This window comes from Uloborus diversus, chromosome 9 (genome assembly GCF_026930045.1).
Source record: "Uloborus diversus isolate 005 chromosome 9, Udiv.v.3.1, whole genome shotgun sequence".
NCBI classification, from domain to species: domain Eukaryota; kingdom Metazoa; phylum Arthropoda; class Arachnida; order Araneae; family Uloboridae; genus Uloborus; species Uloborus diversus.
In genome coordinates, this window is record NC_072739.1 from 149,493,123 (window position 1) to 149,509,894 (window position 16,772).

Here is a 16,772-nt window from a genome sequence, read left to right on the forward strand (position 1 = left end):
TCAAGTTAATATAATGTTTTGAGCTCTAGAAATTTAATCCAGATTAACCGAAGAACCGGATAAGCAGGATCCGGATTAACGAAGTTTTACTATATTTGTATTCGTCTGCCATTTGAAATAGAAATAACTAAAGGTACCCACACGGCTTTGCCCGTAATAGAAAAATTAAAAGGTCTTTTGGTTCGCCTGTATATTTACAAATAATGTACGGTGAATTTTCTCGCCATTTGGCTTGTACCCATGTTACGGTTCCACGTTATCATAATTTCGTATCTCGCCAATTGGCTTATGTTACGGTTCCACGTTATGATAATTTCGTAATTTACTCGTCCATCTTATGATAATTTTGTTCTTAAAATTGGAATTTTAAAAAAACCACATCGAATTTTCGAAAAATCGCTTCGAGGTGCACACCCCTATGCTACAAACTAACTTTGTGCCAAATTTTATGAAAATCGGCTGAACGGTCTAGGCGCTATGCGCGTCAGAGAGATCCTGACAAACAGAGAGAGATCCGGACAGAGAGACTTTCAGCTTTATTATTAATAAAGATAAAAATAATGCAAATAGCAAACCAAACTTAACTAACAAAATGTTTGTTTTAGTCGGATTTCGTATTAAACGTGGTCGTATTAAGAAAGTTCAATTGAGGCTGTCAGAAGCAAAGGGATGTAAGTGGCAATAACTCAAAAAATTGAAGATAACCAGTACAGATGGTAGGTGAACCTCTCCTCTGCCTTGGGGATACTAGTAGCCCTAGTAGATGCTGCTGTATAGCATGATTTAGAAAAAATTTCAATGAAAGCCTACCTACGAGCTAATTTTTAAACGCGTTTTACTCAAAACTTGAAAATGTCCACTTGCATCCCTTTGCTTCTCACTGCCTCAATGGCGTGGTTTCCTTCAGTCAAAAGTACTACTTTTAGTCACTGAAATTGATAGAATAAGCAAAAATAATAACATGGGTCCAGAAAATACTTTCTTTTCCCCAACAGTTATTTTTTAATAATTTTTTTAAAATGTCCGATATTTCAAACAAGGCGTGGTCTTTATGACGTCACAAACGATGCAATTTGGCGCATCTTTCTACTACGTTTCCACGTTATGATAATCAAGCAGCGAATTAAAATTGCGCTCTACGCTTGCTATCAACCCTATCGTTGCCAATACACGTGAGTAAAGATGGGAATTAAATATTTTGTTCTGTGAATGGCAACATTGAATGGCATTTCATCATTTGTGATGTCACACGACAGAAGTGTAAACAATGAAAGCGCACCGATTTAAGTAATTTTTTAAAAATATTAAACTTAAATAAATTATTTAAAAAATGGTCAGATCCTAAGTTTTCAAGCATGCTCTTTCAGAAAAAAATACTTTTAAAATTTTGGAAACGACCCCATTCATATTAACCGTGGTCGTATTAAGAAAGTTCAATTGAGCTTTCCCTTTTTTATATTTTTAATGTAGAGGTGTTTATATAAGAGTATTTATCGTCCTACATGTAAAAGAAAACAAAGCACCAATGAACTCTTAAAGACAGTTCATAGTACGGAGTGAATAGCAAATGCCTCTTGGTGAGTGACTCCAGAATGCGAAAATTATTGTTTCGCCTCTAAAAGTCGACCAACCCATTTCAATGCATGATTTAAACGTATAGAAAACGTTAATGACTCCACAGGTCAAAGTTGGTCGTGTTCTTTTGTGTTTGCCTTCATCTAAGTTTGCGGTGGGAGAAATAAAATAATCTGAAAGTGATTCTTCTTTCCGTCTTCACTGACCTTTAAAGCAAATGTTTGGATTGTAAGTTAAGAGCATTATTCCAGTCATAGCCATTAAAGCAAAATGATAAAGAAACACTTTTCCTTTCACGCTTGCAATAAACATAGTTACTAGTATAGTAGTTTTCATACTTCGTGTTTTCTCCAAAGTAATAAAAAATATACATGTATTATAATTAGATTTAAAATCTGCTTTTGAAGATAAAACATAATTATAAGATGATTTTCTTTACCATATGCTCTTTCTTTAATAACTAAAAAACTTCAGCTATAGAATGGTACTGTTTTATTATTATTATTATTATTATTATTATTATTATCATCATCATTATCATTATTCTTCTTATTATCATCATCATCATCATCATAATTATTATTATTATTATTATTATTATTATTATTATCATTATTGTTATCATCATCATCATTATTATTATTATTATTATTATTATTATTATTATTATTATTATTATTATTTTGAGTTAGACGAGCATGGAGTTTTTTTGCAAGCGCAGTACGAATATAAATTTCTCTTTGAAATTGAAATTCGTATTCAATGGTTTTACTGTCCAGTTAAACGAAAAATTATTCCGGATAAAAGTTTTTAATCTGAAATTATTACTTTATCGGTATTATATATATTATTTCTCAAAGGAATTTTTTTTGTGATAACGCCATAACTTCCTCAATACTTTATCGAACTTCAAAGGTAGGGAACAATGATAATTGATTAATGACCTATTTTGTTCAACTTTTAACTTTCAACATTAAAAAAAATAATAAAAATAATAATAAAACGAATGTAAAAATATCGAATTTAGGAAAATATCCATGTTTTAAAAACATCGAATCGATGTCTCTACTTTAGCTGTGCAATCTCTGGTTGTTCGTAGTTCCCTCCTCCTTTGAAAATAAAAGCATCACCATATTTTTAAAATCTTAACATTTGATTAAAAAATTGCAGAAATGATAACGTTCTTAAGCTCTAAATTTCTAACGATCCAATTCATGAAAGTAAAGTATTTTTATGTAGAAAGTACGGAATTGGGATTTTACTATAACAGCTTTTAACATTTTCATGTAGTTTGTTCGAATTACTGGTTTTCAACTTTCTATATGTGTGTGTCTGTTTAATGATCTACATGCACGATTAATTATCTCGTACAAACGAATAAGACTTACGCAAGAATTATCCTTACGTTAGTTGTTTTTTCTTTTTTTCTCTGTCTGCTTTTAAAATCAATCAAAATGAAATAGGTTAGAATGACTAACTTTTTCTGGGATATGCTCTACCATTTTCATTTTTCATACCTCCTTTTGAAGCTCATTTAAGGTATGATTACACAGCTACTTACGAGTTACGTAAAAAACGTAATGCATGCAGATTGTAAAGGGTAGTCAAACCAAATTTTTGAAAATATAAAGTTCCAAAAGTTTTTACTTAAAATGATTAAGAACATTAATTCTTTACATTCGGAAAAGGAAACGACTAAACTTTTTGTGTTTGCCTATTAATTAAACATTTCCCAGATTGCTTCACCTTTTTTCAAATCTTAAAAAAACTTGAAACAAAACTATAAAAATTCTCTCAGCTACTTTTTTTCTCTTTATATTACAAAAAAGTAAGGTCAAAGAAATTGTGAAAGGAAGTCTGTGGCGGGCCTGCATACAGGAGACCCCATAGCACCTACAGCCTGCAAATTTTGTACAACATTACTTCGAGTCCCGGTGGTTTGCACCTGGGGTTTGGTTTTTCAAATTTAAATTTTTTTTTTGAGCAATCACGATTGCTTATTGTTCTCACTTGACTGTTTTGATGTGATCATTTTATTTTCCCGCCAGCACCCTCTGCAGCATCACCGTCAACCGGCTCCTCACGATACTGCTCCTCTAGCGAAAACCGTCTCCAGGTTGCATCCATATGCTACACACACGCGCATACATACACAACTACACACATACACACGCGCGCGCACACACACAAATGCATGCACCTACACACACGTACACAAACACATACACACACAAGAACACACACACAAACACATACACACACAAGCATACACACACAAACACATACACACATTCAAACACATACATACACACACACGCAAACATGCAGACACCTACACACACATACAGACACCCACACATACACACACAACTACCCACACACTCATCACACTCATGCCTACACAGAACCACCCACACACTCATCACACTCATGCCTGCACAGAGACACAAACACGTATGTTTACACACACATACACATTCCCCACCACATACAACCACTCATACACACAACTACCCACACACTCATACCTGCACACAGACACAAACACACATGCCTACACACACATACACATACCCCCTTACACACAAAACCTCCACACACACATAAACACACTTGCCTACATACACACACACACACTCGTGATTGCGAAAAACATAATTTGAATTCAAGAGGTCAAAATTCAAATCATTATTTTTTTTGTAATTAATTTTTTAGGCTCAAATTTCGCGCAAATTGTCTATTATTGCCTATTAAAGGAGTAAAAAATTACTTGCACATATTAATATGATATATCGTTAGAAAGGGTAGAATTTTTCGCGTTCTACGCAATTTCTTTCAATGCTCTAACTTAAATACGGCGGGAGTTATTTGCGTTTTTAGCTCGAACGTTTTTAGGCTTAGCTAAAATTTAGACACTACCTTCTTCATTAAATCTATCAGTAAAAAGTGAAGGAATTTTCCCACAGTTTTTTTTTCCTTTGTTGACACTACTGGAAAGAGCGGCTTTTTTTTACTCCAGATCTAACTCGACCTACGATCAAAAAACTTAGCTTCTGTCTCCAAAGAAAAAAAGTCACAAGCAGTTTTAATCAAGTTCGAAAAATCTCATTTCCATTCAAATTATTGATGTTTTGTTTGGCGTTGCCATAGTTACGTCGTTTTGATCGTTTGTTTCTTCTTTCTTATTCACAAATTTTAAGGGTTTTGGTTTTAACGGAAAATCTTAGACTCAACTCAATTCAAGCTCCGAGCTAAAGAGCAAAATATATTACTTGAGACCACGAATATGAAAACGACTTTTCAAACGTACACAACTGCAGTTTTGCAATGCTCAGGAGCCTTGTAGCCCTTATCGCTCTGCAAGTTGGTACAAATTATTTTGAAACCCGGGGAAGGGGTGCTTTTTGTTCCAAAGGGAACTAGCTCATTATGCATTTTTTTATCTGTTTCTTCCTAACTGACGATTTAAATCTTTGCGAATCAAGTAAGGTTGCTGTTTTTTATGTCACTGTGGCAAATGCCAGTTTTTGCACTGCTCAGGTTAGCCTATATGACACAAGTAAAGTTTTTCTGCAAGTCTAATTTTTAAATATAAGTTTTTAAAAAATATCTTGTCTAAAAAATGTAGAACTGATAAAGCTTTGATGTTTCAATTTCGTTTCAACATTGTTTCGAAAACGGAGTCTAGCAATAGTAACAGTGAAAAGAAAATTTTGGAAGAAATACGCTAAAAATGTGCACGTGCTGAATTTCAAACTTATTATCTATTGTGGTACCCGCACGACTTTGTCCGTACTAGAAAATTAAAAGGTCATTTGGTTCGCCTGTATATTTACAAACAATGGATGATGAATTTCTCGCCAATTTGCTGTGTTCATTTGCTCGCCCTTGTTATGATAATTTGCTCGTCCACGTTATGATAATTTCCTCTGGAAAATGTTCTTAAAATTAGAATAGAAAAAGGAACTACTTTGATATACCCCCCCAAATCGGAAATTTGGCGACTTTTTTTCCTCGCCAAGCAAAATATCTGTTTTTGGCGTTGGCGCAAAATACCTGTTTTTCCACAACGCTATATACAGTAGGCATATTGAAAGCTAAAAGATAAAAATAATTAATAGAAAAAAATATAATTGGAAAATACAACCAGATTTGTGGCAAAATACAGTAAATCAGAATCTGCTTGATCACTTCACAAAGAAATGGCGAATGAATGAAATGGCGCTAAAACATATATGAAATCCAAAAATTGTTGCCGCAAAACTTTCAAAAAAAAAAAAAAAAAATCACTCAAAAAATTGTACAAAATACAAGAAAATACTAAATTTGGCAACAGCAAAAACCTAAAAGCTGAAAAAACCTAAATTGGCAACACCAAAATAAGAAACAGCAACCCTAAAAAGTCCGTAGGGAGTGCCAGATTTGGCGCGTAATTTTTGGGGGGGGGGTATATCAAAGTTATACCTAGAAAAAGAACAAAATCGAATTTTCGAAAAATCGCTTCGAGGTACTCACTCCTATGCTACGAACTAATTTTGTGCCAAATTTCTGGAAAATCGGCCCAACGGTCTAGGCGCTATGCACGTAACAGACATCCAGAAAGAGAGACAGAGGTCCTGAGAGACAGACTTTCAGTTAAAGAAAACATTTATTTCGAAGGATTAAAAATGCGTTAGAACAAAATCTTTTGTCGGGAATCTTTTTCTTTAAGCGCATTAGCTGCTTTAGTCAAATTTAAACTGCTTGATTAAATATTATTCTATAATATAATTTGCTTTTTGGTGTGCAGAGATACTTGTATTTAGCAATGTGAACAATTTTCGCATCTACTTAATGATTAATTTCATACTTTCCAGTTTATGGTTCCTATTCCTATTCAGAGTCACAACTGACTACAACTGTATTTATGTCGAGGACTGCATACTAAGTGCCTTGCCTCCATTACTTTATATACCGATAGATGGCAGCACCTCACCGGATCGAACAGTTAATGAGAATTTAGAACTAGTCCAGGAGCTAATGGCTATCTGGTGCCAGCACCCCTAGAGGTATCGTTTCACTTGGAGGACATTGAGACCACGAGCATATTTAACGTCGCCCAGTCCCCTTTAATGACGACGGTGGGTCTTCGACCATCGAGGTTCGAACCCAGGACCCTCCGGCCCCGAATCCGACACTCTACCGATCGGGCTACCACGGCCCCAGAAAATAAATAAAACTTTTTTTGATGTCACTGCGGCAAATGCCAGTTTTTGCACTGCTCAGGCTAGCCTATATGACACAAGTAAAGTTTTTCTGCAAGTCTAAATTTTAAATATAAGTTTTTTAAAAAATATCTTGTCTAAAAAATGTAGAACTTATAAAGCTTTGATGTTTCAATTTCGTTTCAACATTGTTTCGAAAACAGAGTCTAGCAATAATAACAGCGAAAAGAAAATTTTGGAAAAAATACGCTAAAAATGTGCACGTGCTGAATTTCAAACTTATTATCTATTGTGGTACCCGCACAACTTTGTAAGTACTAGAAAATTAAAAGGTCATTTGGTTCGCCTATATATTTACAAACAATGGATGATGAATTTCTCGCCAATTTGCTGTGTTCATTTGCTCGCCCTTGTTATGATAATTTGCTCGTCCACGTTATGATAATTTCCTCTGGAAAATGTTCTTAAAATTAGAATAGAAAAAGGAACTACTTTGATATACCCTCCCAAATCGGAAATTTGGCGACTTTTTTTCCTCGCCAAGCAAAATATCTGTTTTTGGCGTTGGCGCAAAATACCTGTTTTTCCACAACGCTATATACAGTAGGCATATTGAAAGCTAAAAGATAAAAATAATTAATAGAAAAAAAATATAATTGGAAAATACAACCAGATTTGTGGCAAAATACAGTAAATCAGAATCTGCTTGATCACTTCACAAAGAAATGGCGAATGAATGAAATGGCGCTAAAACATATATGAAATCCAAAAATTGTTGCCGCAAAATTTTCAAAAAAAAAAAAAAAAATCACTCAAAAAATTGTACAAAATACAGGAAAATACTACATTTGGCAACAGCAAAAACCTAAAAGCTGAAAAAACCTAAATTGGCAACACCAAAATAAGAAACAACAGCCCTAAAAAGACCGTAGGGAGTGCCAGATTTGGCGCGTAATTTTTGGGGGTATATCAAAGTTCGAGGTACTCACTTCTATGCTACGAACTAATTTTGTGCCAAATTTCATGAAAATCGGCCCAACGGTCTAGGCGCTATGCACGTAACAGACATCCAGAAAGAGAGACAGAGGTCCTGAGACACAGTTTTTCAGCTAAAGAAAACATTTATTTCGAGGGATTAAAAATGCGTTAGAACAAAATCTTTTGTCGGGAATCTTTTTCTTTAAGCGCATTAGCTGCTTTAGTCAAATTTAAACGGCTTGATTAAATATTGTTCTATAATAAAATTTGCTTTTTGGTGTGCAGAGATACTTGTATTTAGCAATGTGAACAATTTTCGCATCTACTTAATGATTAATTTCATACTTTCCAGTTTATGGTTCCTATTCCTATTCAGAGTCACAACTGACTACAACTGTATTTATGTCGAAGACTGCATACTAAGTGCCTTGCCTCCATTATTTTATATACCAATAGATGGCAGCACCATCACCGGATCGAACAGTTTATGAGAATTTAGAACTAGTTCAGGAGCTAATAGCTACCTAGTACTAGCACCCCCAGAGGTATCGTTTCACTTGGAAGACATTGAGACCACGAGCATATTGAACGTTGCCCAGTCCCCTTTAATGACGACGGTGGGTCTTCGACCATCGAGGTTCGAACCCAGGACCCTTCGGCCCCGAATCCGACACTCTACCGATCGGGCTACCACGGCCCCAGTTTTTGGGGCCGTGGTAGCCCGATCGAACTCATAAGAACAAGATAAGTAGTTTACTACTTATCTTGTTCTTATGAGTTCTTTTACTTTTTTCTGCTTAGTTCTAAATTTTGGATCAGTGTGCCTTACGTCCATAGCAAGTAGGGGAATATGGGGTAAAGTTAAATAGCGGGGCAAAGTGAAATGGCGAAATATTTACTCCGCTTTTAGCGCCACTTAGCTAGTAATATTTAAAACTATCTAGTCCATTCCTGTCAAGGAAAAATTACCTCTAAAAATCAAAACATATTTTAATACAAGCAATTTTCAAAAATTGATGTTCAAATTGTATAATTTTGTTTTAAGTTAAATATTATTTTGATATTATCAAATCATAAAGTACAGCTGTTAACATTTTAAATAGAAATTGGGACCTTCCAATGCTCCGTGCAGTATTTATTTAGTTAATATTTAGCTTATTTGTAATTTTAATAGTTTTCACAATTAGTAAAGTGCATGCAGGGCAAAGTGAAATAGTTCATTTCATTTACTCAGTCCATGATTTTCTAAATCACTTACACACACACACGTATTCATTTATTAAATAATTTATTTTCATTCCTTAATTTAATATTTCTCTTATTAATTCATTCATTCGCTTATTGTCTTGTTAATTCAGTATCTTATTCACTCATTTTTTTTTTCTTATGTGTTAATCAATTAATTAATTAACTTATTTATTTATTAGTTCATTCTTTCATTATCTTTTCATTTATTGGTTATCATTTTATTTACTTATTATTTTGTTCAAAAATATTTTTTACAATCGAATAGAACATATTTCATTCGATAAATATTTCATTTTTCACTTTGCTCCATGATACAAACGAGCTGATGAGCATCACATGACTTCATTTTACTCCAATTTAGTGTAATTTCCCCATCATTGGCAATTTTAATGTGATTAAATTGTTTACTTTCTAAATATCATCAACAGTGGCCAAATTAAAATCAAATTTAAAATTAAAAAAATTGCCAAATTTGTCGCCAAGTTGGCGACAAATTATAACACCACTTGAGTTTACATCGAAATTAACAATGATTTCCCCCTAAAAAGGGGCAAAAGACCCCCTTAGAAACATCAGAATGCAACCAAAATTGAAGGTGCACAACTAGGTTTCACTAGGAGTCTACGTACCAAATTTCAATTTTCTAGGACATCCCGTTTTTGAGTTATGCGAGATATATACACACATACGCACATACGCACGTACTTATGTACATACGGACGTCACTTGAAAATTCGTTGTAATTTACTCGGGAGTCGTCAAAATGGATATTTCGGGTGTCTGTAGGTTCCTAGGCATATATCCACGTGTGGTCGGGTCGAAAAAAAACCTCAACATTCATTCGGGGGTGAGAAAAATGAAATTAAGGTCGATTTTTAGGTGAAAATTTTTTTGCGAATACAATACTTTCTTTTTTGTAAAAGAAAGTAAAAAGTGAAAATTTTCTCCTTTTTTTTAAGGAGCAATTTTACTGCCCAAAATAAAAACTTAATGTTTTAATGCAAGTTTTATTATAAAATACAATAGTCTTTATTTATATACTGTAATTTTCAAAACAAATCTCTTAATTTGTTCATTTTGAAAAAACTCAGTCATCTTAACTATTTCACTTTGCCCCACATTCTCCTGCATCAGGAGCACAAATTGGGGGGGGGGGGGGAGAACTCAGGTTTTTCGTAATGCAAATCGGAGAATGTTTTGTACATGCATGTTAGGACCGTTATGAGTTCTCCCCCCATTATGAAATAATTCCAGTTTCAGCACTAAGTTCCTTAGTATTGAAACACACGTTCAAAAAGTTAATTTTTACTTCCTTTTACAAAAAAGGAAGTATTGTATTCGCGAAAAAATGCTCACTCAAAAATCGACCTTAATTTCCATTTTCTCACCTCCGAATGAATGTTGAGTTTTCTTTTTTTTTTTTGCTTGACCACACGTAGATAAGTGCCTAAGAACGTATAGATACGCGAAATATGCATTTTGTCGATCTCCGAGTTAGTTATAACGAGTTTCCTAGTGACGTCTGTATGTACGTATGTATGTATGTGCGTATGTGCGTATGTGTGTCGCATAACTCAAGAACGGTATGTCCTAGAGAGTTGAAATTTGGTACGTAGACTCCTAGTGGGGTCTAGTTGTGCACCTCCCATTTTGGTTGCATTCGGGTGATTTTAAGGGGTCTTTTTTGTCCCTTTTTGGGGGGAGGGAACATTGTTAGTTTCGATATAAACTCAAGTGGTGTTACAATTTGGCGGACACTTGGCAATATATCACCAGTCTTTTGGTCGCCAAGTTTTGTCGCCAATTTTGGGACAAATTTGGCGATTTTTTTTTTTTTTTTGAGCAATCACGATTGCTTATTGTCCTCACTTGGCCGTCTGGTTCCTTTTTCAGCTTGGACCATGGGCCTCTGCAGCACCACCGCCCACTGTCCTCTGCAGGCGCGGCTGCTCAGGTCCCGAACTATTCGCTTCTGGTCGGAGGCGTCCATGTCCTACACACACGCACGCTCACACACTCACACACAAGACTTCACACACATACACTCACTCATGCCTACGTGCATACACACAAACTATGCACACGTAACCGCCCAGGAGGAGGGGCAGGCTTGGGGCGACAGGAGCCGTTTCTAGAAACAATAACTCCAGTGAGTAAGGTCCTGTCGCAGTTCGTGATTGCGGAAAACATAATTTGAATTCAAAACTTCAGAATTCAAAATATTTTTTTTTAAATCTGGTTTCAATTTAGCCACTGTTGGCGATATTTAGAGAGTAAACTATTGAATCACGTCAAAATTACCAATAATGGGAAAATGACATTAAATTGGAGTAAAAGGAAGTCATGTGAGGCACACATCAACTCGTTTAAAAAGAGCATTGAAGCGTTTTTGAACTGCTTTCAACGTAACGTAAAGTTGTTGAGCACACAATACTTATGCCTTAAAAGTTTATATCATTAAAAATTTCATTACCAGAGTTGTCATTTCATAATGACTGTGTGTTTAAAGTAATAATAATGGATTGTTTTTTGGTGCTAATGACTTTTAGAAATCTTTTTTACTTTTGAGATTCTGTATTATTCTCCGGCAAGAATTACAATTATTCGGCAAATGTGTGTAATACTTTGATATATTATGAGAGTTATTTCACCTATTTATTTAGAAGATAACAATGGTGTGAAATTAAAACGAAGATAGTATCGAAGTGGCCATGTTATATTATTCTTTCTCTAAAATAATTTGTATGATAAAAGATTTGCTGCCCACTTTTGAAATGCAGTGTTGAATGTTTCGTCGAGATAAAAATTGTGGTCTTATTAAAATGGTTTACTAAATTCTTTTCTATTCAATTATTTAGTTAATGTATTACCCATGGTTTCATTACCGCATCTTAGAGGGGAAAATTAATTACCTGAAATTATAATTAAGGCAAATGGTCTCTTTTTTTATTCGACAAGTGCAATTGAAAAAAAAATTAAACTATAATTAAATTATATAAATTTAATTAGTAACTGAAAAAACAAATTAAAAAAACTTTTTAAAAAAGGGAAAAAATCTCAGGACGGAAAGGCGAGCAAGTAATGTGTTGCAAATCGTCAATATGTGAGGGAATGAAAAGAAAAAAATATTGAGCTTGATTAAAAGAAAAAAAAAACAGCGTCAAAAAGCACAAATTGCAGATTACTGCAGACATGTGATTCGGCGTTACAAGGAACGTCTTTTTCAATGCAAAAGAAAAGAGCTTATTAATGCATTGAAAAAAGCGTTCCTTGTAACGCCGAATCACGTGTCTGCAGTAATCTGCAATTTGTGCTTTTAGACGTTGTTTTTACTTATTTAGTTTTTTAGCACTAAAGTATTTATTCAACTATTTGACCTTGATTGTTTCCGCTGTCTTTTCTCTTTATTGGTGATTATTTCTGCTCTAATTAAATGAAAACTGTTGATGAAAATATTTAATCTTTCGAATGATAAATTAATTCATTTTCTGTCAGATATCACATTTGCAAAGCAGAGAATATGAGGAGCTAAAATCCTTACTGTACGACAACAGGTGAAAAAGGATTTTATTTTTGCGATGCTTCATACTTTTAATCCTTGACAAAAAACGAATATCGAAGAAAAAAGATGCGCGTTGTAAAACTTTCTCCGTGAAAGTGAGAGCGCAGACGATCTTCTTCTCGGCCAATGACGAGTTTCCGGAGGCGGAGTTGAGAACCGCCGAAAAAAAAAACGAGGATAAACAGAAACGATCACTTTCTCTTGCATTCAGTTCATCTTCCGACATCCAAAAAAGCGAAAGTATTCCCTCGTTACCGATGGCAACAACACTGTAGAGTCCGCGAAGCGAAAGCAATTCCACGCCACCGTGATTCTCTCTGTTTTTGATGCTTATTTAGAATTGTTTGGGAGTGAAAAAAAAAAAAAAAAAAGAGAAGAAAAGGTCGATGGCCGTCACAGTAACCCAGAGCCAGCTAACTCTTACAAGTGGAAGGGACAGATTCAGGTGAGCACACAGTTTATTCTAAAATAGAATTTTTTTTCTTGCCCTTAGGTTTGTGTATATGTAAATGAAACGCCCTCCAAAAAAATCAAATATGGAAAAAGTTTTTTTTATATATAATTTTGAAGGATAATAATAATAATAATAATAAAAGAGAGAGATGGATACCGAAAGGAAGAATAAAAGAAAAAGGGAGAGGAGGGCAGGAGAAAATTATGTTTATTCAAAGTTATTAAATTAGAACTTTTCTTGTTCTTGAGGGATAAAAAGGAAAAAAAGGAAAGAAGAAAAAAAAAAGAAAGACATGGATACAAAAAAAAAAAAAAAAAAAAAGAGGAAAAATGAAAGAAATGGGAGCTGGAGGGAAGCATAAAATTATGTTTATACCTTGTTTATTTTTAAATAGAAATTTTCTTGCTCTCCGATCTCTCTCTCTCTCTTTATATATATATATATATATATATATATATATATATATATATGTATATATATATATATATTGAACTTTATCACCAAAAAGAACCTACTTTATTGACAGCAAATAAAACTGAATGTCGTAAAAGTGTTGCAAAGAAAGACACGAAAAGAAAATTCGTAATCATTGAAAAAGAAAAAAGATAGAGAAAAAAAGAATATACTTGTAGTGAAAATTTTCCTTTCGTAGTAGAACCAAAATGGCAGAGAGAGAGAGAAAGAGAAAGAGATGGGGAAAGAGAGATTTAGAGAGAGAAAGGAGAGAGTGAAAGAGAGAGAACTGCATACACAGTTTCAACACCCGGTTTGAATACATGAATTCATCTTATTAATGAGTTTTTTTGTTTTATTGATTTTCGTTTTCTTTGACTTTGTACCACAAATAGTTCAACTTGATGATTGTAACTGAAATTGAAAGTCGTAAAAGTGTGGGATTGAAAAACAAAGACAGGGGAGATTTCCCCTTAAGTTTCGGAATCGTTGAAAAAAGAATAAATAGGTATGTCGAGCACTTGTAGTGAAAAATTCATTTTTGTAAATAGAACAAAAAATAAAAATAAAAATAAATAAATAAAATAAAATTTTAAAAAAAATAAATAAAAAAATAAAAAATATATAAATAAATAAATAAAATAAAGTGAAGGTGTGAAAACATGATCAGAACTTCAACGCTCATTTATGAATACATTTTGTTAATGACTTTTCTCGTTTTTCTTTTCCTTTGCCTTAGTATCAAAAATAGTCTAATTTACTTATAGTAAAAAAAAAATTGAATGCCTCCGTGTGAGATTAACATACATAGTGTGAGATAAAAGAAACACAGAAGAAATTTTCCCTTAAGTTTCAGAGTCACTAAAAAAAGAAAGGAAAACACACTTTTGCGTCGAATAATTGTAGTAAAAAATACATTTTTGTTAATAAAACCAAAAGAAAAAAAAAAAGAGAGGAGAAGAAAACGAAAATAGACCCTAACCTGCATGTTCGTTTTAACGCTTAGTTAAGAATACATTTTGTAATGATTATTCTCTTTTTTTTTCCCCTCCGTTTTCTCTCTCTCTCTCTTTACGTTAACGGTTAACGTGCACGCGAGTGTGAAATATTATGTCATCAAATGTTTTGAACTCTTTAACTATGACCGCAACTAGGTTTCATTCTGAGCGGAAAAGAGATCGATCAGAAAGTTACTGAACGCGTAAATTACAGAAAACGTAATCAAATGCAGCATCTGATTTAATTTGTTATTACTTTCTTTTTTTTTTAAATTTATTTAATGTGATTATCACTTTCGTATTTCCTCCTTAAACTTTAATTTAATGTTTATATTAGTTATAACTTGAATTCATCTTAAATACTAACTAATCCGTCATTTTTTTAAAAAGTTTCTCAAAAATATTTTGATTTCCAAAATAATTTATTGGCAATGTTTATACTCAAAGTGAGAGAAAAACCTGTCGTAGCTTCTACACTGGTTTTGGTTCTCTTTGCGTTAAGTAATAGCAACAAAAACCTTGTTTAAAAATAAAACCATAAGCATTTATTTATTCAATAATATAAAATTTTTAAATCGTTGATTTACAATGTGCAATAAAAATATCAGATCAAATAGTTTTACGACCATGCGTATGCTCAGCAACTAGACTTTTAAACTTGTGCTTTGTTAAAAATATCATTTTGCAAATAAGTGCTTCCGAATAAATAGTTTAGTTTTTTTTTTTACCGACATAGAGTTAACGAAATAATTTATTAACTCATTTTTTTCTTGTATGAAAATCTTTTGCTTTGAGTTCCACAAGCTCACATGACTAAATTTTTTCAGGTAGTTGAATTATCTTTCCAGACTGTCTCGTTCACGCAAAAGCTGGGAAGGGGGGAGGTAAATGAAACAAATTTTTACTACCTGAATGTTCCGCGTAAAAAAAAAACATCAGCACAGAAGGTTTAAATTGGGCCAGGCACAGGAAAATCAAATGTTGTTAAAGCACTAAACATTCCGTCGGAAGTTTAGTTTCTAATAACTTTTCACTGAGTTTTCACTGTGTGTGTGCATGGTTTGTAAAATTTAGAAAAAAAAAGAGCGAAACGAATAAAATAAATTATCCATTCAAGGAAAAAATGTGATAAACATACAGTTCAAAAAAAAAAAAAAAAAAAAACATTGTTTTAAAGCAGAAAACATTGCAATGAAAAATGTATTCTACGTGTCTTCAATTAAAGATCTTTAATGTAAAGAAATTCTTAAGATTTAAAGACTTGAACAATCAATACTTAATTACTGTATCTAAGCATTTAAAGTTAAATAACCCTCCAATAATGTATATCAGAGTAATGATTACAAAAAATATCCGATCCGAAAGTAATTGCCAAAAAAAAATAAATAAATAAATAAATAAATAAATAACACGAAATATAATAAAGTAAAAGTAAACAAAATGAAATAAAATAAATAGAAAAAAAACATAAATTGAAATATATTTTTAAAAAAGAAGAAGAATCATAGTATTTTTTTAATGGAGGAGAGGGGAAGCAAAAGATACAGTAAAACCTGTAAAGTTGACCACCTTTGTAAGTTGACCACCTGTCTATGTTGACCGCTTTTGTCAGGAACGGAATTAGTCCTATGTTATATAATGAAGGAAAACCTCTGTAACTTGACCACCTCTCTACCTTGACCACTTGTCTATCTTGACCACTAATGAACACCATATTTGGTTTGGAGCATTGTAAAAAACCCTTTGTAAGTTGACCACTTGGTTTATTTTTTTAAATTTTACTTAGCAAATTGTTTTATTTTATTATTTTTTTTATAGCTTTCCAAGAACATTTTTGATACCAGACCAGCGTTTTACTAACTAAATGAAACAGTAGCATAACTAAACCTCCTTTTGAGTTTAACCACATGGGAAAACTATTAAGAACCCTTTTATTCCCCAAACTTGTTTTTCTTTATGAAAACATGAGTTAATAGAAAAGTACAAAGTATTTTTTTCCAGTTGTAATATTTTGTGACAACAATGGAATTGTGCTAAAGAGTAAAGTTACTTGCATTGCAGTATTTCTGGTGCAAGGGATTAAGAGATACGACATTTTCATTCTCAACTGCTTTTTTAAACTATGAGAGTCCAGCTTGTTGCTCTTTGTGTTATAGTTTTACATAAAATGGCTTCAAAAAGAAAGTTAGTTGAACTTGAGTTGATAAAAAGTATGAAATATTGAAACTAATTGAAAAGGGAGAAAGCTAGAGAAAATTAGCTGACACATATGGAATTTCTAAAACTAGTGTCTAGTAAGT

General features: G+C 33.1%; 1 protein-coding gene across 1 annotated transcript in view; it reads left to right on the forward strand.

Annotated features, from left to right (window-relative positions):
• Positions 1 to 12,792: 12,792 nt before the first annotated feature.
• LOC129229474 (neprilysin-2-like) overlaps positions 12,793 to 16,772 on the forward strand; it is a 164,269-nt gene continuing 160,289 nt past the window's right edge. The window contains exon 1 of the mRNA XM_054863788.1: positions 12,793 to 13,012. Coding sequence (XP_054719763.1) covers positions 12,954 to 13,012 — 59 coding nt within the window. The 5' untranslated portion in view covers positions 12,793 to 12,953. The remainder of the gene's footprint in view (positions 13,013 to 16,772) is intronic.